This window comes from Cherax quadricarinatus, chromosome 32 (assembly GCF_038502225.1).
Source record: "Cherax quadricarinatus isolate ZL_2023a chromosome 32, ASM3850222v1, whole genome shotgun sequence".
NCBI lineage: Eukaryota > Metazoa > Arthropoda > Malacostraca > Decapoda > Parastacidae > Cherax > Cherax quadricarinatus.
This window is the reverse complement of record NC_091323.1, coordinates 35,316,429-35,342,314: the sequence shown is the minus strand read 5'-3', so window position 1 is coordinate 35,342,314 and position 25,886 is coordinate 35,316,429. Positions and strand designations below refer to the sequence as shown.

The 25,886-nt window shown below is 41.3% G+C and overlaps 1 protein-coding gene across 2 annotated transcripts in view; it reads right to left on the bottom strand.

Moving 5' to 3' along the window:
• The window catches only part of Myo81F (Myosin 81F), a 243,317-nt gene that overhangs the window by 59,729 nt on the left and 157,702 nt on the right, over window positions 1–25,886 (bottom strand). For both annotated transcript variants that reach the window (XM_070090678.1, XM_070090679.1), the window contains exons 3-10: window positions 6,861–6,923; window positions 6,105–6,357; window positions 5,424–5,614; window positions 4,620–4,832; window positions 3,088–3,365; window positions 2,390–2,525; window positions 2,007–2,132; window positions 163–280 (exon numbers count right to left, since the gene is read on the bottom strand). In XM_070090678.1, coding sequence (XP_069946779.1) covers window positions 163–280; window positions 2,007–2,132; window positions 2,390–2,525; window positions 3,088–3,365; window positions 4,620–4,832; window positions 5,424–5,614; window positions 6,105–6,357; window positions 6,861–6,923 — 1,378 coding nt within the window. The remainder of the gene's footprint in view (window positions 1–162; window positions 281–2,006; window positions 2,133–2,389; window positions 2,526–3,087; window positions 3,366–4,619; window positions 4,833–5,423; window positions 5,615–6,104; window positions 6,358–6,860; window positions 6,924–25,886) is intronic.

Sequence of the window (25,886 nt, the reverse complement as noted above, 5' to 3'; positions counted from 1 at the left end):
CTCCTACCAGTACAAAGCCCAGAGTTATCGTTTACTATAGACATAATAAACAAACAAGACGGTTGCAACTACGGGAGTACTAACTCAGGGCCTCTTACGAGTGAAACACCCGGTATTACTTTATAGCTAGAATATTATACAAGTGTTGGAGTAAGCACACACCTGCATAGTGGTTGATGCCAAATTCAACTTCCCATTTTCTTCTGTCGTCACCTTTGATATAGTTGGGATGACCCTCAAATTCTTGGTGCAGCTTAGTCAAGTAAGACTTATCAGAACCCTAAAAATAAATTTGCTGTGATTCAACATGTACAAAAGCTGAACAGATAAGGGTTTTGTACAAAAAAAGTATGTTACATATGCCAAAATGTTTTGAATAATGATAGATTTTCATTCCAGGAAACCTTGGTAAAGTACTACTACACCATGAAGGAAGAGTGTATGCAGTATGTACAGCAGTAGCCCAGAACCTAACCTGATGTATAAGCAGGGACCTCCTCAGTAGGGCCCCACTTTACAGCGTTTCGCTTTATGGCGTTCTGATAATACGGACATTTCAAATTATGACCAAAACTCGCTATACGGCTCCCTCCACCTGACTTTCTAATATGGGCACCACGCCCTACCCAATTTGTTTACATTTTCCGTGAGCTCCATAAGCACCACGTCTCTCCGTTATGTCTGGAAACTCCAAAATTTCAAGTATTTTTAAGAGTTATTTCATATTTTATATATACATGTACTCTGATAATACTTATGTATACCTGTACCTAAAAACTTACACACTGTGCTGGCGTGTAGGTAACATTTAAATCAGTAAGAGTGTCTTATGCCTCGAGAAGCCATATCAGTAATGATAATGATGATGATAATAATAATAATAATAATAATAATAATAATAATAATAATAATAATAATAATAATAATAATCAGTCTCATTAAATGTCGTATATTACATTAATATACACATTTTCATTAATCCAACTATGATATTTTTTCAAAATTATATAGCAAACATGATATATAACATATAAACATGATAAATACACCCCCATAGTAGAATAAATTAACATAAATATGAAATGTGGTAGCCAGACGACTTGTACGAGTGACTGCAAGAATAACGTTTTCTCTAGTTCAACATCAGAGAAAATGTGTTACTGGGGGTAACTGTAGAAAATTATTCCTTTCGTATGCCTTCACTCAAGTGTCATTTCTTCTAAAAATGGAGTTACATGAGAATGGGAGTGTTCCTCTTTATTTATACCACTGTAACAACGTAGAGACAACTTGTACACAATGTAACTTGTACAGAAACCAAACATGTTCGCCTGGTTTGTTTACAAAACTTGCATTCGCCTGGTTTGTTAACAAAAATTGCATTCGCCTGGTTTGTTTACAAAACTTGCATTCGCCTGGTTTGTTTCCTTAACTCTGCGAGTGTCCTCTCTCATGTACTCATTTTCTCTGTCATTTATTTGTTTTATCTCGTTTACTCACCTCTGATCCTACATTCAGATTACAAATATTTTAAGGTAAGTAATGAGTGAAATGTATATGCATTTTATCGCTCTGGGATGCTTAAATGTCACAGAATATTATGTGTGGGTAGGGTGGCCTGGTATGGTAGCCTGGCTGACTACCATACATACCACACTTGATTTCTTACAATAAATACATGTACTACTCATCTCACCCAAGATTAAGACCACAAATATTTTAAGTAATGAGTGTACTATATATGTATTTTACATTTTTATTGTTTTTAAATGCCTAGTTCTATTGTTAACTAGTATTGACATGCATTTAAGAGTGGAAAAAAAGAATGTTCCACTTTACGGTGATTTTCGCTTTACGGCGGTAGCTTGGAACGTAACTTGCTGTATAAGTGGGGCCCTACTGGATATAAGATCAGCACCTCACATGGTCAACCATATTGTATTCTCTTGAAAAATCTGGAGTACAGTAACTTAGCTAAAAACTGACATGCCTGAGTAACAACTAACCTTTGGCATTCGGCATTCTTCGGAGAGGAGCTTAAGAATACATCTTGGGGGTTTCTCCATTAATTCTAGGCACTCAGTGTTGTCAGTAAAAGTAATGTGAGAAAATTTTATTTCCTCCTGACGATACTGGAAGAATAATTTTCGATTAATAAATTTTCTGTGGTTTTAACATGAGCACACTATGTGAAAAAATACAGAAATTGGTTACCAAGATATAAACTCAAAAAAAAAAATTGTTTTATAAAATTTTGTACCATAATTAAAAGATGAAAATTAATTTCCTACTTATATTATGTTACAAGTAGAACTCCACTTTTGTTTATGGAGTAATTTCTACAAGTTAATGATCTTCAATTAAAAAATTACAATAAAAATAGTCTTACTATTTCTTGTTCCAGAGCAAATACATAATGATTGAAAAATTTGTGCAACTTTTCATTGGTGTAATTAATACACAATTGTTCAAAGGAGTTAACTGCAAAATTTTCAAAGCCGAAGATGTCCAACACGCCCAGGAACCTGGGAAGAAAAAAACAATTAATACCCGGTTTACAGAATCAACTTTTTGATCAAACATGTCAAGTTAATACTGTATACAGGCAAATATAGTTTATGTCTTTAATTATCTTGTTTTAAAATGTTGGCTTTTTTAAAATGGGATTTTAGTAAAGGCTCAAAAAATTACAGTGGACCCCCGGTTAACGATATTTTTTCACTCCATAAGTATGTTCAGGTGCCAGTACTGACCGAATTTATTCCCATAAGGAATATTGTGAAGTAGATTAGTCCATTTCAGACCCCCAAACATACACGTACAAACGCACTTACATAAATACACTTACATAATTGGTCGCATTCGGAGGTAATCGCTATGCGGGGGTCCACTGTATTAGAATAGTCCCAAGATGTGGCAACATGCTGATATCTATACATGCATATATAATAAATCAGTGTTTTGTAAGTTACTTTATTCATTACAAACCTCAGATATGGCCATGCATGATAGCTTATACATGTCACTGATTACTAAGTTACTTTTCTGTCTATGAATGTGTAAATATTTAAGAAACGAAAAGATCACCTAGTTTGGTCCTGGCCTGGGTTGGTACATTTGTTGATATGGTCCACCAGCCATGCAAATGTGCGAGAGTAAAGTGCTTTTGCCATAGCATGTCTGTTTTCCCTGGCTTCAGCATGTTTGAGTGGGATGTGAGTTATGTTTCCTCTGATATTTATCTGCCTCTGAAGCACAATACCAAGAAGATCGTCCTCTGTCAGTCCCAGCAGCTCCGACACTATAGTTAGCACCTCTTTGTCATTGTCTGTCAACTCACACTTTTCCCCATCAATATCTGCAAACTGCAAGATAAAAAAAAAAAATATATATGCAGTATACTGTATAGCATCAATCTATACCTCAAACTCCTACTCAGATTCATGGATTGTACAGTATACCGTACTAAGCCTGTGAAGAATGAGACACTTATGCAACATTTGGGAATCTTTATTGCAGAACCATGTCCACAATAATGACTGCCCAATGTTGCACAAATGTCTCATTCTTCAACTAGTTGGTTTCTAAGCTATTTACATCATGAACTAAGCATATGTCATTCAGAATGATAACAAATTCCCACCCGCGACAGCATACTCCACCTCTATTCAAAAGTCTAAATTTGTTCACCATAAAGAACATCCACATTTATTCATGTGCCTACTATATACATAGAACAATACACGCAAACATAAACCCTCCACTCAAACTTCTCCTCATCAACCTTAACAGGACACACAACCATAACACAAGACACAGATCTCTTTTTGATGCTCCCCGTGTCCATATCACACTGTGTAAAAACTCTAGGTACATAAAGTGCCCCAAAATCTGGAATTCATTACCAGAACATACTAAAGTAACCAGGCCTGAAAATCAATTTAAGACTCTTCTAAAAAACCACTTACTCGCCCAGGACTAAATAATTACCACTCAGTATTTAACATTACCAATAATTCTCCCAATTACTTAAATCTTACAACTTCATGACAACATATAGTAAATCGATCATCTTGTTTGTTATACATTGTAATGTGACAAATTTGTACAACTATAATGCTTCAATATCGAAATGTTCAAATTTCATTGTTTCAAATATTCAATTGTACTTCATATTGTAAATTGTTTACGGTAATTTTTAACACTGAACCTTTCATTGCTTGTTAATTTTAAGTTAATTTTAAGCCTGCCCATAATGCTCTGCATACAAGGGGCTTTTGGCATGTACACCCAACTACTATAATTCCTTGTACAACTATGTATTATGTCCAAATAAACTATTTGAATATGAATACATCTCTCTCTTACCCAATAAGCATAAAATTAGGTACAGTATATTATATAGCAAATTAATTTACATTTACCTTTGATCATATATACACTAATGTACAAAAATTATCAAATAAAATTTATCGAAAAGTAATTTTATATTTGCCTAACATGTAATGTAATTTAGCTGTTGTATTCATCTTATACTGTGTACATTATATAAGACAAGCAATATAACTCAGATATTATATTCATAGTATACATAAATATTCTATAATGTAGAAACTCACCTCAAAGTTGCCAAGCCAGAGGATGGCCGCAAGGGTTCCATATATCCCATCACAGATTTCTGGCGGTACGTGCAAAACATTGAAAGCCAAGCGTAGATTATCGAACTTGCGCACGTCATCTACCCCATCTATAGTAATGCAGCCAGATTGGTTCAGGTACGTGTAGAACTTGGCAGGTTGGAGGTGAAACTGGTCTGCAAGTTCCTTGTTGTTCTACAAAGATATACAGATGTTAATAACAATAATAATACGTAATTATCTTTATTTCTATAAGTACATGATACAGCTTATGCAAATTAATGGCCAGCTGCGGACATAACAATGGCAAAAATCAAGGTATAGGAGGCTCCATTACAAGTAAACATTTACAAAAATAAAGCATTACAATCTTTCAGGAATTCAGTAGAAAATGAACTACTGGGTGAAGGATATACAAGTGGAAAAAAATGGAAAGATTAAGCAAATTAATTTGCATGAGGGTAAGGCAGTTTACAGATAAAGTGTGCATAAAAAACAGCAATGCACTTCATATAGGTGGACATCAGACTGAGCATTAATATAAAATTCATTGATCTACAGTTTCAATATAAGTGAAGGAATATTTACAAAGAACGATGTTTGTAAGACACTGAGGTAAACTATTATATTCATGACAAAGCACTCTGCCCATATAGGAAATGGGAGGTAATTTGATTTAATTCAAGGAAGGAGCTGTGTATCAAGAGCCCTTCACCAGGATCATGTCACCCTTCCATCCCTTGAAGGGACACTGATGTAAAGAAACACCATTAAAAGGCCTCCCACCTGCGCAGCAGCAACCAGCTGGTACAATACATGGTAGTTCCTCTCTTGTGGTCCCTGGAAGGTAATGCGTGACTGCTCTAAAAGGTAATCTTGCATCACACATCCTTTTATGTGCCATGAGGAATCAAAGCACACCTGCATGAATTTCCCAAATCGACTAGAGTTATCATTTCGTACCGTTTTTGCGTTACCTGAGGAAATGTCATGCCATTAGTCGATACATTTTTCAAAACATGTAATCACTTGTACTGTACTGCCCGAAGTGCTCTGCATTAGGGACTTTCTGCATGAACACCTAAATGTCACTAAAGTCTATAAGAACATTGTACTATGCTGAAGGAGGGGTGTTAATGTTGCAGTTTAAAAACTGTAATGTAAAGCACCTTTCTGGGAAGACAGTGATGGAGTAAATGATGGTGAAAGTTTTTTTGGGCCACCCTGCCTTGGTGGGAACCGGCCAGTGTGTTAATAAAAAAATAATTTGTATCTGAATTTAATACAAAACACTTTTAATACAAAGTGTTTTGAAAACGAGACACTTCCACCATCATTCACACCATCAATGTCTTGCCAGAGGCGACCAGATACAACAGTTTAAATGTCCCTCCAAACAGAAAATACCCAAACCCTCTCACACATACTACTTGTTAATTAAGTATATTAACTATTATTTGATCTTACCAAATGCTTCAAGGATAGTGTTAGCTTCAATAATCTGTTGTTCTACCCAGGTGGAGACACCAGAGGTGACTGAACACAGGTACTGAAGGATGAACTTGGTTGTCTCTGTCTTGCCAGCACCTGACTCCCCAGATATGACACATGACTGGTTCTTGTCCAGGCGCTGCAGGGCCACGAATGATGACTCTGATATAGCGAACACATGCGGCTCCTCCTCTAACAGCTTCTTCTTCTGATATCTCAATACTGCTTCCTGTTAAATACGTGGAGACCGTTAATACAATTATTAATACAAAAGTGGCCACCCCATTTAAAGTGCAAGAAAAGACAAAATCCTCCAATTATGACAGGCTGGGGACGTCTGTCTGCAGTTGTTTATTATCAGGGGCTTTTGTCCAAAGGATTTTGTCTTAGGGTATTTTATCTATTATTAGAACTTTTGCTCTACACTTACATGCATGGCAGCTCTACGATGATAATTAATGGGGTTTAAGGCTATTAACTACACTAAGATCAAAACTGTACATAACCTTTACACCACCAAACAAGAATAATTTAATCCCTAAAATAGGGATTAAAGTATTCTCAGCATAGACAAGCTGAAAGAAATACACCTCTCAGTGTATATATATATATATATATATATATATATATATATATATATATATATATATATATATATATATATATATATATATATATATATATATATATATATATATATATGCAGTCTATAAGAAGATACACAGTACTCACGGGGCCGTAGATCTCCAGTTCCTTGTACGGGTTGACAGCGATCAGTATACTGCCAGTGTAGGTCTGACCTCAAGTCAAGGACAATAAATCATTTATAAGACAGAAACACACGACTAGTGACTATGAAGAGTGACTCCAACACAACAACCTCTTGTAGCTAGGTTGGTAGCACACTCACCTCAAACATTGAGGTCCTGGGTTCGATCCCCGATACAGGTGCAAACATTAGGACGTGTTTCCTTAAGACACCTGCTGTCCATGTTAACTTACCAGTAAAACTGGTGCCCAGGTGTTAGTCGACTGGTGTGGGTCGCATCCTGGGGACAAAAATTAACCTAATTTGCCAGAAATGCTCAGCATAACAAGGTGCTTTCTGTATAGTAGTGTATCACTGATGTCAACTCGTAGAAATAAATATTATTATTACTACCACTACTACTGCAGCCACCACTACCAATGTTCATGCATATAACTAACACAAACAGTGTAGTAAGTCTGGTATAATTTCATCGTTAATTTCGATCTCTGCCGGAATTTACAGTCTGCTAATTAACATTCAACAAATCCGATAATTAACTGGAAATGAAGTGAAGGGATGAGAGAGAGAGAGAGAGAGAGAGAGAGAGAGAGAGAGAGAGAGAGAGAGAGAGAGAGAGAGAGAGAGAGAGAGAGAGAGAGAGAGAGAGAGAGAGAGACAGACAGACAGACAGAGAGAGAGACAGACAGAGGGAGAGAAACAGAGGGAGAGAAACAGACAGAGGGAGAGAGACAGAGGGAGAGAGACAGAGAGACAGAGAGAGACAGAATGCGATGAAAATTTAAAAAGTTCTAATAGCTTTTAGAAAGTTCTAAAAGCCATTCAGAAAGTTATAATAGTCATTTACAAAGTTCTAATAACCATTTAGAAAGTTCTAATAACCATTTAGAAAGTTCTAATAATCATTCAGAAAGTTCTAATAGCCATTTACAAAGTTCTAATAACCATCTAGAAAGTTCTAATAACCATTTACAAAGTTCTAATAACCATTTAGAAAGTTCTAATAGCCATTTAGAAAGTTCTAATAACCATTTAGAAAGTTCTAATAACCATTTAGAAAGTTCTAATAGCCATTCAGAAAGTTCTAATAGCCATTTACAAAGTTCTAATAACCATTTAGAAAGTTCTAATAACCATTTACAAAGTTCTAATAACCATTTAGAAAGTTCTAATAGCCATTTACAAAGTTCTAATAACCATTTAGAAAGTTCTAATAACCATTTACAAAGTTCTAATAACCATTTAGAAAGTTCTAGTAACCATTTAGAAAGTTCTAATAACCATTTACAAAGTTCTAATAGACATTTACAAAGTTCTAATAGCCATTCAGAAAGTTCTAATAACCATTTAGAAAGTTCTAATAACCATTTAGAAAGTTCTAATAACCATTTAGAAAGTTCTAATAACCATTTAGAAAGTTCTAATAACCATTTAGAAAGTTCTAATAACCATTTAGAAAGTTCTAATAGCCATTTAGAAAGTTCTAATAACCATTTAGAAAGTTCTAATAACCATTTAGAAAGTTTTAATAACCATTTAGAAAGTTCTAATAACCATTTATAAAGTTCTAATAGCCATTTACAAAGCTCTAATAACCATTTAGAAAGTTCTAATAGCCATTCAGAAAGTTCTAATAACCATTTAGAAAGTTCTAATAGCCATTCAGAAAGTTCTAATAGCCATTTAGAAAGTTCTAATAGCCAATTAGAAAATTCTAATAGCCATTTAGAAAGTTCTAATAGCCATTCAGAAAGTTCTAATAGCCATTTAGAAAGTTCCAATAGCCATTTAGAAAGTTCTAATAGCCATTTAGAAAGTTCTAATAACATTTAGAAAGTTCTAATAGCCATTTAGAAAGTTCTAATAACATTTAGAAAGTTCTAATAGCCATTTAGAAAGTTCTAATAACATTTAGAAAGTTCTAATACCCATTTAGAAAGTTTTAATAACATTTAGAAGTTATAATAGCCATTTAGAAAGTTCTAATAGCCATTTAGAAGTTCTGATAGCCATTTAGAAAGTTCTAATAGCCATTTAGAAAGTTTTAATAGCCATTTAGAAGTTATAATAGCCATTTAGAAAGTTCTAATAGCCATTTAGAAAGTTCTAATAGCCATTTAGAAGTTCTAATAGCCATTTAGAAAGTTCTAATAGCCATTTAGAAAGTTCTAATAGCCATTTAGAAAGTTCTAATAGCCATTTAGAAAGTTCTAATAGCCATTTAGAAAGTTCTAATAGCCATTCAGAAAGTTCTAATAACATTTAGAAAGTTCTAATAGCCATTTAGAAAGTTCTAATAACATTTAGAAAGTTCTAATAGCCATTTAGAAAGTTCTAATAACATTTAGAAAGTTCTAATAGCCATTTAGAAAGCTCTAATAGCCATTTTAAAAGTTCTAATAACATTTAGAAAGTTCTAATAGCCATTTAGAAAGTTTTAATATCATTTAGAAAGTTCTAATAGCCATTTAGAAAGTTCTAATAGCCATTTAGAAAGTTCTAATAACATTTAGAAAGTTCTAATAGCCATTTAGAAAGTTCGAATAACATTTAGAAAGTTCTAATAGCCATTTAGAAAGTTCTAATAACATTTAGAAAGTTCTAATAGCCATTTAGAAAGTTCTAATAACATTTAGAAAGTTCTAATGGCCACTTAGAAAGTTCTAATAACATTTAGAAAGTTCTAATAGCCATTTAGAAAGTTCGAATAACATTTAGAAAGTTCTAATAGCCATTTAGAAAGTTCTAATAGCCATTTAGAAATTTCTCCCTGCCACTGTTATGTTCTATGTTGCCTTATATGTGGTGTCCTCGTTAACAGTGTGTGTACACTCACCTATTTGTGGTTGCAGGGGTCGATACATAGCTCCTGGCCCCGCCTCTTCACTGATCACTACTGGGTCCTCTCCCCCCCTGTTTCATGAACTTTATCATACCTCGTCTTAAAACTATGTATGGTTCCTGCCTCCACTACATCGCTTGCCAGAATATTCCACTTCCTGACAACTCTATGACTAAAGAAATACTTCCTAACATCTCTTTTTGCGCCTCAGGAGATGTGCTCGGTATGATGCTTACCCCGAGATCCTTTTCCTTAAGTAAGTTTTGCAGCCTCTGACCTCTTAGGTTGTACTCCGTCTGCGGTCTTCTTTGTCCTTCCCCAAGTCCATAACTTTGCACTTGCTGGTGTTAAGTTCAGCAGCTATTTGTGGGACCAGGCTTACAGCCTGTCCAGTTCTCCTTGTAGGTTTACCTAATCATCTTCGGTTTATATTCTCATCATTAGTTTCACATCGTCTGCGAAGAGGGACACATCTGGCTATCCCTTCCGTCATATCATTCACATATACAAGAAACCGAACCGGACCTAGGACTGACCCCTGTGAAACTCCACTCGACACATGCACCCACTGTGCAGTGGCAGGTGTGGTGGGCCGGCATGGGGTGAGGTATCAGAATGATGACCAGGCCCACAACACCTGGTCACAACGCCCACAACACCTGGTCACAACACCTGGTCACAACACCCACAACACCTGGTCACAACACCCACAACACCTGGTCACAACACCCACAACACCTGGTCACCACGCCCACAACACCTGGTCACCACGCCCACAACACCTGGTCACCACGCCCACAACACCTGGTCACCAGTGATGGAGAAAGTACAGTACTGCTGATAGAGGAAAGTGATGGAACTATCAGCTACTGCCGTATATCTATCGAATCATAATACTCTCTTTTACCTCTTTCATTTCATCCTCCCCTCCTACTTTCCCTCACCCCCTCCCTCGTCTCCCACCAATAAGAGGTCAGGAAGGTAAGAGAGACGTACAGGTGGTAATTTACTAGCCTGGAGGCCAGCTGTGAGCGGTACTGACACCACCATCACCACCTGTGACCACCTGTCAGGTGTACTGACATAGCAACAGTGCTAGAGGTCAAGTAAGGTATAACAGTGCTAGGAGTCAAGCAAGGTACAACAGTGCTAGGGGTCAAGTAAGGTATAACAGTGCTAGGAGTCAAGCAAGGTACAACAGTGCTAGGGGTCAAGTAAGGTATAACAGTGCTAGGGGTCAAGCAAGGTACAACAGTGCTAGGGGTCAAGCAAGGTACAACAGTGCTAGGGGTCAAATAAGGTACAACAGTGCTAGGGATCAAGCAAGGTACAACAGTGCTAGGGGTCAAGCAAGGTACAACAGTGCTAGGGGTCAAGCAAGGTACAACAGTGCTAGGGGTCAAGCAAGGTACAACAGTGCTAGGGGTCAAGCAAGGCACAACACTGTAGCTAGGGGTCAAACAAGGTACAACACTGTAGCTAGGGGTCAAGCAAGGTACAACACTGTAGCTAGGGGTCAAGCAAGGTACAACACTGTAGCTAGGGGTCAAGCAAGGTACCTAGGAAAGGTCACTGCACAAAGGGTCGTACCTTCTCCATAATGCAGTGAGAAAAGAGGAACCGTGACAGTGACCTCAATACGAGAGAGAGAGAGAGAGAGAGAGAGAGAGAGAGAGAGAGAGAGAGAGAGAGAGAGAGAGAGAGAGAGAGAGAGAGAGGTGAATAAAGATAAGGAAGATAAAGCATACAGGATAAAGATAACATTCATATAACCAAACACATTTACGAGTCATAACATAAGAGAAGAGCACTGCAGAAGGCCTACTGACCCATGCTAGGCCGGTCCAAGTCACCTAATGCCCCATGCTAGGCCAGTCCAAGGTACCTAATGGCCCATGCTAGGTAAGTCCAAGTCACCTACTGCCCGAAGCCAGTCAGTACCTTTCACTGAACACTGGAAGCCTTTTAATACGACTTAAGAGTTATCTCCCAGGCCTTCTGTATAAAAATGTGAGACGTAGGCGTGTTACTACACCTGGCAGACACCCAGGGTACCTGGTGGAAGCCCAGGTACCTGGAAGACACGAAGGTACCGGGGGCAAGGAGACATGCCCATCCTTACCCAAAAAAGAAAGCCAGGACGGCAGACAACTGCCCTACTACCTCTCTCAGGCTGATCTGACAGCTGAGGTATGAGATGTGTGATGGTACATGACAGTGACACACCATCCTGTGTGAGGGAACATGACAGTGACACACCATCCTGTGTGAGGGAACATGACAGTGACACACCATCCTGTGTGACAGAACATGACAGTGACACACCATCCTGTGTGAGGGAACATGACAGTGACACACCATCCTGTGTGACAGAACATGACAGTGACACACCATCCTGTGTGAGGGAACATGACAGTGACACACCATCCTGTGTGACAGAACATGACAGTGACACACCATCCTGTGTGAGGGAACATGACAGTGACACACCATCCTGTGTGACAGAACATGACAGTGACACACCATCCTGTGACAGAACATGACAGTGACACACCATCCTGTGTGAGGGAACATGACAGTGACACACCATCCTGTGTGAAAACATGACAGTGACACGCCATCCTGTGTGACAGAACATGACAGTGACACACCATCCAGTGTGAGGGAACATGACAGTGACACACCATCCTGTGTGAGGGAACATGACAGTGACACACCATCCTGTGTGACAGAACATGACAGTGACACACCATCCTGTGTGAGGGAACATGACAGTGACACACCATCCTGTGTGACAGAACATGACAGTGACACACCATCCTGTGTGACAGAACATGACAGTGACACACCATCCTGTGTGACAGAACATGACAGTGACACACCATCCTGTGTGAGGGAACATGACAGTGACACACCATCCTGTGTGACAGAACATGACAGTGACACACCATCCTATGTGAGGGAACATGACAGTGATACACCATCCTGTGTGACAGAACATGACAGTGACACACCATCCTATGTGAGGGAACATGACAGTGACACACCATCCTGTGTGACAACATGACAGTGACAGAACATGGCAGTGACACACCATCCTGTGTGAGGGAACATGACAGTGACACACCATCCTGTGTGACAGAACATGACAGTGGCACACCATCCTATGTGAGGGAACATGACAGTGACACACCATCCTGTGTGACAATATGACAGTGACACACCATCCTATGTGAGGGAACATGACAGTGACACACCATCCTGTGTGACAACATGACAGTGACACACCATCCTGTGTGACAACATGACAGTGACACACCATCCTGTGTGACAACATGACAATGACACACCATCCTATGTGAGGGAACATGAGAGTGACACACCATCCTGTGTGACAGAACATGACAGTGACACACCATCCTGTGTGAGGGAACATGACAGTGACACACCATCCTGTGTGACAGAACATGACAGTGGCACACCATCCTATGTGAGGGAACACGACAGTGACACACCATCCTGTGTGACAGAACATGACAGTGACACACCATCCTGTGTGAGGGAACATGACAGTGACACACCATCCTGTGACAGAACATGACAGTGACATACGATCCTGTGTGAGGGAACATGACAGTGACACACCATCCTGTGTGACAGAACATGACAGTGACACCATCCTGTGTGAGGGAACATGACAGTGACACACCATCCTGTGTGACAACATGACAGTGACACACCATACTATGTGAGGGAACATGACAGTGACACACCATCCTGTGTGACAACATGACAGTGACACACCATCCTGTGTGACAACATGACAGTGACACACCATCCTGAGTGACAACATGACAGTGACACACCATCCTATGTGAGGGAACATGACAGTGACACACCATCCTGTGTGACAACATGACAGTGACACACCATCCTATGTGAGGGAACATGACAGTGACACACCATCCTGTGTGACAACATGACAGTGACACACCATCCTGTGTGACAACATGACAGTGACACACCATCCTGTGTGACATGACAGTGACACACCATCCTATGTGAGGGAACATGACAGTGACATACCATCCTGTGTGACAACATGACAGTGACACACCATCCTATGTGAGGGAACATGACAGTGACACACCATCCTGTGAGACATGACAGTGACACACCATCCTATGTGAGGGAACATGAGTGACACACCATCCTGTGTGACAACATGACAGTGACACACCATCCTGTGTGACAACATGACAGTGACACACCATCCTGTGTGACAACATGACAGTTACACACCATCCTATGTGAGGGAACATGACAGTGACACACCATCCTGTGTGACAACATGACAGTGACACACCATCCTATGTGAGGGAACATGACAGTGACACACCATCCTGTGTGACATGACAGTGACACACCATCCTATGTGAGGGAACATGACAGTGACACACCATCCTGTGTGACAACATGACAGTGACACACCATCCTATGTGAGGGAACATGACAGTGACACACCATCCTGTGTGACAACATGACAGTGACACACCATCCTGTGTGACAACATGACAGTGACACACCATCCTATGTGAGGGAACATGACAGTGACACACCATCCTGTGTGACAACATGACAATGACACACCATCCTATGTGAGGGAACATGACAGTGACACACCATCCTGTGTGACAGAACATGACAGTGACACACCATCCTTTGTGAGGGAACATGACAGTGACACACCATCCTGTGTGAGGGAACATGACAGTGACACACCATCCTGTGTGACAGAACATGACAGTGACATACCATCCTGTGTGAGGGAACAAGACAGTGACACACCATCCTGTGTGACAGAACATGACAGTGACACACCATCCTATGTGAGGGAACATGACAGTGACACACCATCCTGTGTGACAGAACATGACAGTGACACACCATCCTGTGTGACAACATGACAGTGACACACCATCCTATGTGAGGGAACATGACAGTGACACACCATCCTGTGTGACAACATTACAGTGACACACCATCCTATGTGAGGGAACATGACAGTGACACCATCCTGTGTGAGGGAACATGACAGTGACACACCATCCTATGTGAGGGAACATGACAGTGACACACCATCCTGTGTGACAGAACATGACAGTGACACACCATCCTGTGTGACAACATGACAGTGACACACCATCCTATGTGACAACATGACAGTGACACACCATCCTATGAGGGAACATGACAGTGACACACCATCCTGTGTGACAACATGACAGTGACACACCATCCTATGTGAGGGAACATGACAGTGACACACCATCCTGTGTGACAACATGACAGTGACACACCATCCTGTGTGACAGAACATGACAGTGACACACCATCCTGTGTGACAACATGACAGTGACACACCATCCTATGTGACAACATGACAGTGACACACCATCCTATGAGGGAACATGACAGTGACACACCATCCTGTGTGACAACATGACAGTGACACACCATCCTATGTGAGGGAACATGACAGTGACACACCATCCTGTGTGACAACATGACAGTGACACACCATCCTGTGTGACAACATGACAGTGACACACCATCCTGTGTGAGGGAACATGACAGTGACACACCATCCTGTGTGACAGAACATGACAGTGACACACCATCCTGTGTGACAGAACATGACAGTGACACACCATCCTGTGTGACAGAACATGAGTGACACACCATCCTGTGTGACAGAACATGACAGTGACACACCATCCTGTGTGACAGAACATGACAGTGACACACCATCCTGTGTGACAACATGACAGTGACACACCATCCTGTGTGACAGAACATGACAGTGACAATAACAATGCAGCTACACACTGATAATGTCGTAAACTGTATGAGAGTAAACGAGGCTACTAACAGCACCCCCCCCCCGGGGGGCTTATAAGTACTTTCTTAGTACTCAGGTAATGAGAGGACAGAGATTACCTGTACTAATTGCCTCTCCTGTGCTCTACCATTCCATCCTGCAGGGTTAATTACCACTGATGGGCCTTTTAATGACATGTATATCACAGGTTATAATTAAGACAGCAGGGGTGTGTGTGTGTGTGTGTGTGTGTGTGTGTGTGTGTGTGTGTGTGTGTGTGTGTGTGTGTGTACTCACCTAGTTGTGGTTGCAGGGGTCGATTCATAGCTCCTGGCCCCGCCTATTCACTGGCCTCTATTGGGTTACTCTCTCCGCACCATGAGCTTTATCATACCTCTGCTTAAAACTATGTATGGATCCTGCCTCCATTACATCGCTTCCCAAACTATTTCACTTCCTGACAACTCTGTGACTGAAGAAATACTTCCTAACATCCCTGTGATTCATCTGTGTCTTCAACTTCCAACTGTGTCCCCTTGTTACTGTGTCCAATCTCTGGAACATTCTGTCTGTCCACCTTGTCAAATCCTCTCAGTATTTTATATGTCGTTATCATGTCCTCCCTATCTCTCCTGTCCTCCAGTGTCATCAGGTCGATTTCCCTTAACCTCTCCTCATAGGACATACCCCTTAGCTCTGGGACTAGTCTTGTTGCAAACCTTTGCACTTTCTCTAGTTTCTTTACGTGCTTGGCTAGGTGTGGGTTCCAAACTGGTGCCGCATACTCCAATATGGGCCTAACATACACGGTGTACAGGGTCCTGAATGATTCCTTATTAAGATGTCGGAATGCTGTTCTGAGGTTTGCTAGGCGCCCATATGCTGCAGCAGTTATTTGGTTGATGTGCTCTTCAGGAGATGTGCCTGGTGTTATACTCACCCCAAGATCTTTTTCCTTGAGTGAGGTTTGTAGTCTCTGGCCCCCTAGACTTTACTCCGTCTGCGGTCTTCTTAGTATGTGGCCCATGATAACCTTCCTATGGTTGTGGTCACAGTGTGGGGCCCATGCTAACCCTCCTATAATATATAGAAATATTGTTATTGTAGCCAAGTAGCCCAGTGGTTAGCGCACTGGCCTGGGAAGGTCAGCAATTACTTGCCGTAGCTTCAAACTCTCACCCGTTCCATGGTTTGTTTCTAATAGTGTTATTTAAGATTTCTTGAGTCGTCCTTGTTACCCGGAAGTGTTCCGTCATTCACCCGGAAGTGTTCCGTCATAATAGGAACGCTAAAGACAACGGAAATGACGTCACACACACACACACACACGGGGGATCAAGAACTGTGACTCGACCCCCTGCAAAGAGCAGTAGATGAGGAAATTAAGAGTGAGAGAGAGAGAGAGAGAGAGAGCACAGCATGCCAGGTGGTGGGTATCCGGGAGTTCGTGCCCCGGACACTGACTGTTATACCCTACCTTACTTTCTCTCTCTCTCTCTCTCTCTCTCTCTCTCTCTCTATATATATATATATATATATATATATATATATATATATATATATATATATATATATATATATATTCCTCCGTGACAAGCTCCTGCCTCAATAATGCTCTATTGTGTGTGTGTGTGTGTGTGTGTGTGTGTGTGTGTGTGTGTGTGTGTGTGTGTGTGTGTGTGTGTGTGTGTGTGTGTGTGTGTGTGTGTTCCCCTAACTGTGGTTGCAGGGGTCGATTCATAGCTCTCGGTCGGCCCCTCCATATACACTGATACTCCTCTTACAGAATACCTGTCGTGTATATCTGCTCTAATACTGTTGTATATGTTACACACACACACACACACACACACACACACACACACACACACACACACACACACACACACACACACACACGCACACACTTCAACAGTGACTCATGTACACTAAAATAACACTACCATGTGTATCACTTGCATATAGAACACCACTGTGACTGTGTGTGTGTGTGTGTGTGTGTGTGTGTGTGTGTGTGTGTGTGTGTGTGTACGTGTACTCAGTTGTACTCACCTAGTTGTGGCTGCAGGGGTCGATTCACGGCTCCTTACCCCACCTCTTCACTGACCGCTACTAGGGTACTCTTCCTGCTCCATGAGCTTTATCATACCTATTCTTAAAGCTATGTATGGATTCTGCCCCCACTACATCACTTCCCAGACTATTCCACTTCCTAACAAATCTGTGGCTGAAGAAATACTTCCTAACATCCCTGTGATTCATCTGTGTCTTCAACTTCCAACTGTGTCCCCTTGTTACTGTGTCCCATCTCTGGAACATCCTGTCTCTGTCCACCTTGTCAATTCCTCTCAGTATTTTATATGTCGTTATCATGTCCTCCCTATCTCTCCTGTCCTCCAGTGTCATCAGGTTGATTTCCCTTAACCTCTCCTCGTAGGACATACCCCCTTAGCTCTGGGACTAGTCTTGTTGCAAACCTTTGCACTTTCTCTAGTTTCTTCACGTGCTTGGCTAGGTGTGGGTTCCAAACTGGTGCCGCATACTCCAATATGGGCCTAACGTACACGGTGTACAGGGTCCTGAATGACTCCTTATTAAGATGTCGGAATGCTGTTCTGAGGTTTGCTAGGCGCCCATATGCTGCAGCAGTTATTTGGTTGATGTGCTCTTCAGGAGATGTGCCTGGTGTTATACTCACCCCAAGATCTTTTTCCTTGAGTGAGGTTTGTAGTCTCTTGCCCCTTAGACTGTACTCCGTCTGCGGTCTTCTTTGCCCTTCCCCAATCTTCCTGACTTTGCACTTGTGTTTGTGGGGGGGAAGGTGATAGACAAGAAGGAACAGTAACTGACAGCAATAAACAGTGACAGACTGTGTCTGCCGCAGGTCCAGAGCCTCGACTCGGCAAGCAAAATCTGCGCACACGGATGCGTTCCTAATGTGCGCCTGATGGCTGTGAGTCAGTGCTATCCTGCGCCTCATAGCTGGTAGTGTGTGCCTGATAGCTGTCAGTGCTATCCTGTGCTACATAACTGGTACTGTAGGCTGATAGCTGAGTCAGTGCTATCTAGCGCTACATAGCTGACAGTCGTCTCATGACACACAGGTGAATGACTGACTGTAAAGTGAATGTTCCTGTCACCACCTTCCAGCTGTCAGCAATGCTGTTGCTGTCATTGTTCACCTAGCAGTAACTAGGAACTGGGAGCTAATATGGGAGGAAGTGCAAAATAAACCCAGTGGAAAGCAGGGGAGCAATGGGCACAATAAGAGAACACTATATCAACATCCGTTGTCCTAGATTATTCAACATCTTACCAGAAAATATCACAAAAACTGCTGGAACAAGTGTAGAAGTCTTCAGGAGGAAACTGGATAAGTATCTTCACCTGGTGCCAGAACAACCAGGCTATGATGGATATGTGGGGCTGCAGGCCACCAGCAGCAACAGCCTGGTTGATCAGGCTAGCACCAAACAAGCCTGGCCCATGGCCAGGCTCAGGGAGTAGTATGACTCTCGAAACTCATCAAAGGCAAAGGACCTGGTAACAACAATGGAAGCAAGCCACATTTGGCTTTCCTGGGTTAGCCAGGACTGTCAACCCTCCTGGGTTATTAACTCTCCTGGGTTAATTATCCAGTCAGTAGCTTAATAAGCAAGAGGAACACTACTGAGCACTTAGAGAGGATTGAGTACTTTGTGTTGTGACTCCCTTTACAGAAGGAGGAGGAGGAGGAGGAGGAGCAGCAGCAGGAGGAGGAGGAGATGTCGGGGAATAAGGGAGGTGGTGGTCAAGGATCCCCTTAGACAAGGGATCTCAGGGGTAAGGGGCGCAGTGGTCTTCGTATCTTTACCCTTTAAGATTTAAAGGGGATGTGCTTATGTTAGGAGCCCTCAACACTGACTTAGGGGCCCCTCAACACTGACTTAGGGGCCCCTCAACACTGACTTAGGGACCCCGACACTGTCTTAGGGTGGCCCCAACACTGTCTTAGTGGCCCCAACACTGTCACACCGGCCCCTCAATATTGTCTTGGAGGTCCCAACACTGTTTTAGTGGCCCCAACACAGTCTTGGAGGTCCCCAATACTGTTTTGGAGGTTCCAACACACTCTTGGTGTCCCCAACACTGCCTTAGGGGCCAAGAGCTGAGACTCGACCGTAAATAAGGAGAGTGTAAATACTGAGTCCTTACTGATACATGAGGTGAAAGAGAGAGACAGAAAAAAAGAACAGTGACAAACGGTAATACAACGGCGGCGGCGACGCCCTGGCGGCACAGCGGCGGCGGCAATGATGGCATCCAGGCGGCACAATAGTGGTGGCAGTGGTGACCTCACACTGATGTTGATGGTGCCATTGTTGTCCTGTCTGGCCCTCCTGTTGCTCTTACTGTTACTGTTACTTGCTGTTACTGTTGCTTGCTGCTACTGTTACTTGCTCTGTTACTGTTGCTTGCTGTTGCTGTTGCTTGCTGTTACTGTTACTTGCTGTTACTGTTGCTTGCTGTTACTGTTGCTTGCTGCTGCTGTTACTTGCTGTTACTGTTACTTGCTCTTACTGTTACTTGCTGTTACAGTTGCTTGATGTTACTGTTACTTGATGTTACTGTTACTTGCTCTTACTGCTACTTGCTGTTACTGTTACTGTTACTTGCTATGACTGTTACTTGCTGTTACTGTTAGTTGCTGTTACTGTTGCTTGCTGTTACTGTTACTTGCTGTTACTGTTACTTGTTGTTACTGTTACTTGCTGTTATTGTTACTTGCTGTTACTGTTACTTGCTGTTACTGTTACTTGCTCTTACTGTTGCTTGCTGTTACTGTTACTTGCTGTTACTGTTGCTGTTACTATTATTGCTATTACTGTTGCTTGCTGTTACTGTTGCTTGCTGTTACTGTTGCTTGCTGTGTCATGTGGGTTTTCGATACGTGGATGGGTAAAAATACTCACGTGGGCTGGTAGTACGTATAATATATAACGGGAAGTATGGAAAGCGCCAACAGCCGACCTGTCTCTCTCTGCTGCCTATCTTCGACTGACCCATAGTGCCTACGGGTGAGGGTGTTTGAAATCCTGCTATGGTCAGCAGCAATATGAATAATCAGTCAGTGATTCACGCAGACGGTTGGTAGCGAGTCATCTACTGGTACACTGGTTACTGGTAACTAGTTACTAGGAACTGGTACTACTACTGAGAGCTCGGCGACGCTAACGTATGTCGTCCCGACATACAACTAATACAAACTAGAGATGGCAGGTGTACGGCTTGGGCTGATTCTATACAATGTCAAAGTACACAACAATTGAACATTATAACATACATAAGTAGAAAATTTTAAGAAAAAGAGGATAAATAAGTATACAAGATATGATGTAGGGCGAAATGACAGTAGTTTGTTGGATTATGTATTGGTAGATAAAAGACTGTTGAGTAGACTTCAGGATGTACATGTTTATAGAGGGGCCACAGATATATCAGATCACTTTCTAGTTGTAGCTACACTGAGAGTAAAAGGTAGATGGGATACAAGGAGAATAGAAGCATCAGGGAAGAGAGAGGTGAAGGTTTATAAACTAAAAGAGGAGGCAGTTAGGGTAAGATATAAACAGTTATTGGAGGATAGATGGGCTAATGAAAGCATAGGCAATGGGGTCGAAGAGGTATGGGGTAGGTTTAAAAGTGTAGTGTTAGAGTGTTCAGCAGAAGTTTGTGGTTACAGGAAAGTGGGTGCGGGAGGGAAGAGGAGCGATTGGTGGAATGATGATGTAAAGAGAGTAGTAAGGGAGAAAAAGTTAGCATATGAGAAGTTTTTACAAAGTAGAAGTGATGCAAGGAGGGAAGAGTATATGGAGAAAAAGAGAGAGGTTAAGAGAGTGGTGAAGCAATGTAAAAAGAGAGCAAATGAGAGAGTGGGTGAGATGTTATCAACAAATTTTGTTGAAAATAAGAAAAAGTTTTGGAGTGAGATTAACAAGTTAAGAAAGCCTAGAGAACAAATGGATTTGTCAGTTAAAAATAGGAGAGGAGTTATTAAATGGAGAGTTAGAGGTATTGGGAAGATGGAGGGAATATTTTGAGGAATTGTTAAATGATGATGAAGATAGGGAAGCTGTGATTTCGTGTATAGGGCAAGGAGGAATAACAACTTGTAGGAGTGAGGAAGAGCCAGTTGTGAGTGTGGGGGAAGTTCGTGAGGCAGTAGGTAAAATGAAAGGGGGTAAGGCAGCCGGGATTGATGGGATAAAGATAGAAATGTTAAAAGCAGGTGGGGATATAGTTTTGGAGTGGTTGGTGCAATTATTTAATAAATGTATGGAAGAGGGTAAGGTACCTAGGGATTGGCAGAGAGCATGCATAGTTCCTTTGTATAAAGGCAAAGGGGATAAAAGAGAGTGCAAAAATTATAGGGGGATAAGTCTGTTGAGTATACCTGGTAAAGTGTATGGTAGAGTTATAATTGAAAGAATTAAGAGTAAGACGGAGAATAGGATAGCAGATGAACAAGGAGGCTTTAGGAAAGGTAGGGGGTGTGTGGACCAGGTGTTTACAGTGAAACATACAAGTGAACAGTATTTAGATAAGGCTAAAGAGGTCTTTGTGACATTTATGGATTTGGAAAAGGCGTATGACAGGGTGGATAGGAGGGCAATGTGGCAGATGTTGCAAGTGTATGGTGTAGGAGGTAGGTTACTGAAAGCAGTGAAGAGTTTTTACGAGGATAGTGAGGCTCAAGTTAGAGTATGTAGGAAAGAGGGAAATTTTTTCCCAGTAAAAGTAGGCCTTAGACAAGGATGTGTGATGTCACCGTGGTTGTTTAATATATTTATAGATGGGGTTGTAAGAGAAGTAAATGCGAGGGTCTTGGCAAGAGGTGTGGAGTTAAAAGATAAAGAATCACACACAAAGTGGGAGTTGTCACAGCTGCTCTTTGCTGATGACACTGTGCTCTTGGGAGATTCTGAAGAGAAGTTGCAGAGATTGGTGGATGAATTTGGTAGGGTGTGCAAAAGAAGAAAATTAAAGGTGAATACAGGAAAGAGCAAGGTTATGAGGATAACAAAAAGATTAGGTGATGAAAAATTGAATATCAGATTGGAGGGAGAGAGTATGGAGGAGGTGAACGTATTCAGATATTTGGGAGTGGACGTGTCAGCGGATGGGTCTATGAAAGATGAGGTGAATCATAGAATTGATGAGGGAAAAAGAGTGAGTGGTGCACTTAGGAGTCTGTGGAGACAAAGAACTTTGTCCTTGGAGGCAAAGAGGGGAATGTATGAGAGTATAGTTTTACCAACGCTCTTATATGGGTGTGAAGCGTGGGTGATGAATGTTGCAGCGAGGAGAAGGCTGGAGGCAGTGGAGATGTCATGTCTGAGGGCAATGTGTGGTGTGAATATAATGCAGAGAATTCGTAGTTTGGAAGTTAGGAGGAGGTGCGGGATTACCAAAACTGTTGTCCAGAGGGCTGAGGAAGGGTTGTTGAGGTGGTTCGGACATGTAGAGAGAATGGAGCGAAACAGAATGACTTCAAGAGTGTATCAGTCTGTAGTGGAAGGAAGGCGGGGTAGGGGTCGGCCTAGGAAAGGTTGGAGGGAGGGGGTAAAGGAAGTTTTGTGTGCGAGGGGCTTGGACTTCCAACAGGCATGCGTGAGCGTGTTTGATAGGAGTGAATGGAGACAAATGGTTTTTAATACTTGACGTGCTGTTGGAGTGTGAGCAAAGTAACATTTATGAAGGGATTCAGGGAAACCGGCAGGCCGGACTTGAGTCCTGGAGATGGGAAGTACAGTGCCTTCACTCTGAAGGAGGGGTGTTAATGTTGCAGTTTAAAAACTGTAGTGTAAAGCACCCTTCTGGCAAGACAGTGATGGAGTGAATGATGGTGAAAGTTTTTCTTTTTTGGGCCACCCTGCCTTGGTGGGAATCGGCCAGTGTGATAATGATAATAATAATAAAAAAGTAGAAAATTGGAATGGAAGCTTACATAATTGAAACTGTAATAAAACTGTAATGCAATACAAGGTATAATATAGCACAACTCATCGAATGAAACTCAACGTTGGGATTACACAATAGAAGTGATAAAAAATTTGATCAATCGATCTGTATTCATGTGATCTACGGATTCTGAGGAAGGAATATATACAAAGAAAGAAGTGTTTAACAGAAAGGCAGATTCGGTGCACTCAAATCTAGACTGTTAACTCTCAGAATTCGGAGAGAACGTGTACAAAAAAAAAAAAAATTCTTGAATACTGATAAGTTGATACTGTAATTATTCATCTATACAGGTTATTTACATTTAACCCCAACTCTGCTAGGGTGAGATTGATATATGCAGAATGGGTGTCATCTCTGGGAGGATCAAACTCTGTTGCACTGGCTAACTCATGCTGTATTTGAGGCAAATCTGAATTGGAAGTAACAAATGATACTTGAGGATTTCTCAATACCTGTTGTGTACGTAGGGAATAACAACATTCAGGTTGATCGTCTGAGTATCAGAGGTAGAGAGTACAGGATCAGGAGGATTGTCAGAGTCTGTCACATTAGTCTGGGTTGGAGCATCATTATCATCACATACTAACTTAATATGATCTAAATGCAATTTTTTATACTGACCAGTACTAATTTCTCTAACCTTATATTTATTACCAGTGATATGTTCAACTACTCGATAAGGACCAACAAACTTTTGATCAAGCTTAGGCATTGCAGACGTTTTGTTAAAGTTAGTCAGCATAACTCTCGAACCTACTTTGATTTTGGATGGCTTTGCTCGAGTGTTTGCGACTCTTGTAAATTCTGCTGTTGATTTATGAAGTGTTTCACGGATTCTTCTAAAAACACTTTGAGCTAAGCTGGTACGAGTTGCTATGAAATCATCAGGGTTGTAATTTGGCTTTGGATTAGAATATAGCAACTCATAAGGCAAACGTTTATCTACACCATACAATGCATAATGTGGAGTGTCACCTATAGAAACATTGTAAGCAGAATTTATAGCACACTGCACATCAGGTATAACTTCATCTGAAGTTTCACTGTTGGGATTGATAGTGGCTCTCAAGACATCAAGTACTTTCTTATTGGTACGTTCCGCTAACCCATTGCTGGCAGGATGATGAGGAACAATGGTGGATTTAGAGATCTTGTACAAAGTGCACAAATTTTCAAGAATCTCATTACAGAATTCACCTCCATTATCTGTTACTAGGGACTTAGGGGTGGTATGCCTGCAGATAATGCATTCTTTAAACGCTTTAGCTACTGTCTCGGCAGTCTTATCTGCAATAGGAACTAACTCACAATATCTGGTGAAATGGTCTACCATAACACATAGATGTTTGTTGCCCTGGAGGGAACATTGGAAATTAGTTAACAAATCTAGCGCAACTCTTTCCCAAGGTTCGCTAGTGGTTGGATACACTTGGATTGGATTAGGACCATTAGCATTACCTTTATGTTGCATGCAGACACTACATTTCTTAACATACTCAGAAATATCAGTTGCCATACGAGGCCAAAAGTATTTCAATCTAGCTTGTTTTACTGAACGATCCATACCAGGGTGCGCAACACCTGGTACATCGTGAACTAGCTGTAAGGCTACATTCACTAGTGACTGTGGAATTACTAACTGGTATACTCTTCTGCTAGGAGTACCCAACTCGGTGTTCGATACAGTAATTCTTGGTTCATGACAAAGTCACTGATGGGTGCTGGTGGCTTCACAGTCAGAATAAGATCTTCCTGGAGCAGGAATCGAATCACACCAGACCGCATGGGATCTGTTCGTTGAGCATTCTTTACATCTTCAGCACTAAATGGAGGGTCTGCAGTTACTATACTAACATGTCGCGATAAGGCATCTGCGACTACATTTGACTTGCCAGGTAAATGTTCAAAGGTGGGATTAAACTCTTGGATAGTCAAGGTCCATCTAGCTAACCTTCCAGTAGGTTGTTTGTTCTGGAATAAAGGTATCAGTGGAGCGTGGTCTGTCAAGACATGAACAGAGTACTGATAAATAATGTCTTGGAAGTGCTTTAAAGACCATACTATTGCTAAAGCTTCTTGCTCAGTTACTGTATAACTACGTTCAGCCTTCGTAAGGACTCGGCTAGCAAATGCAACTGCGTTGTACTTGCCATCAGTCTTCTGAGCTAGTACGGCACCTATGCCAATAGAACTAGCATCAGTTGTCAGATAGAAGGGCTTAGAAAAATCTGGAAATTTCAAAATTGGAGCAGATGTTAGCTT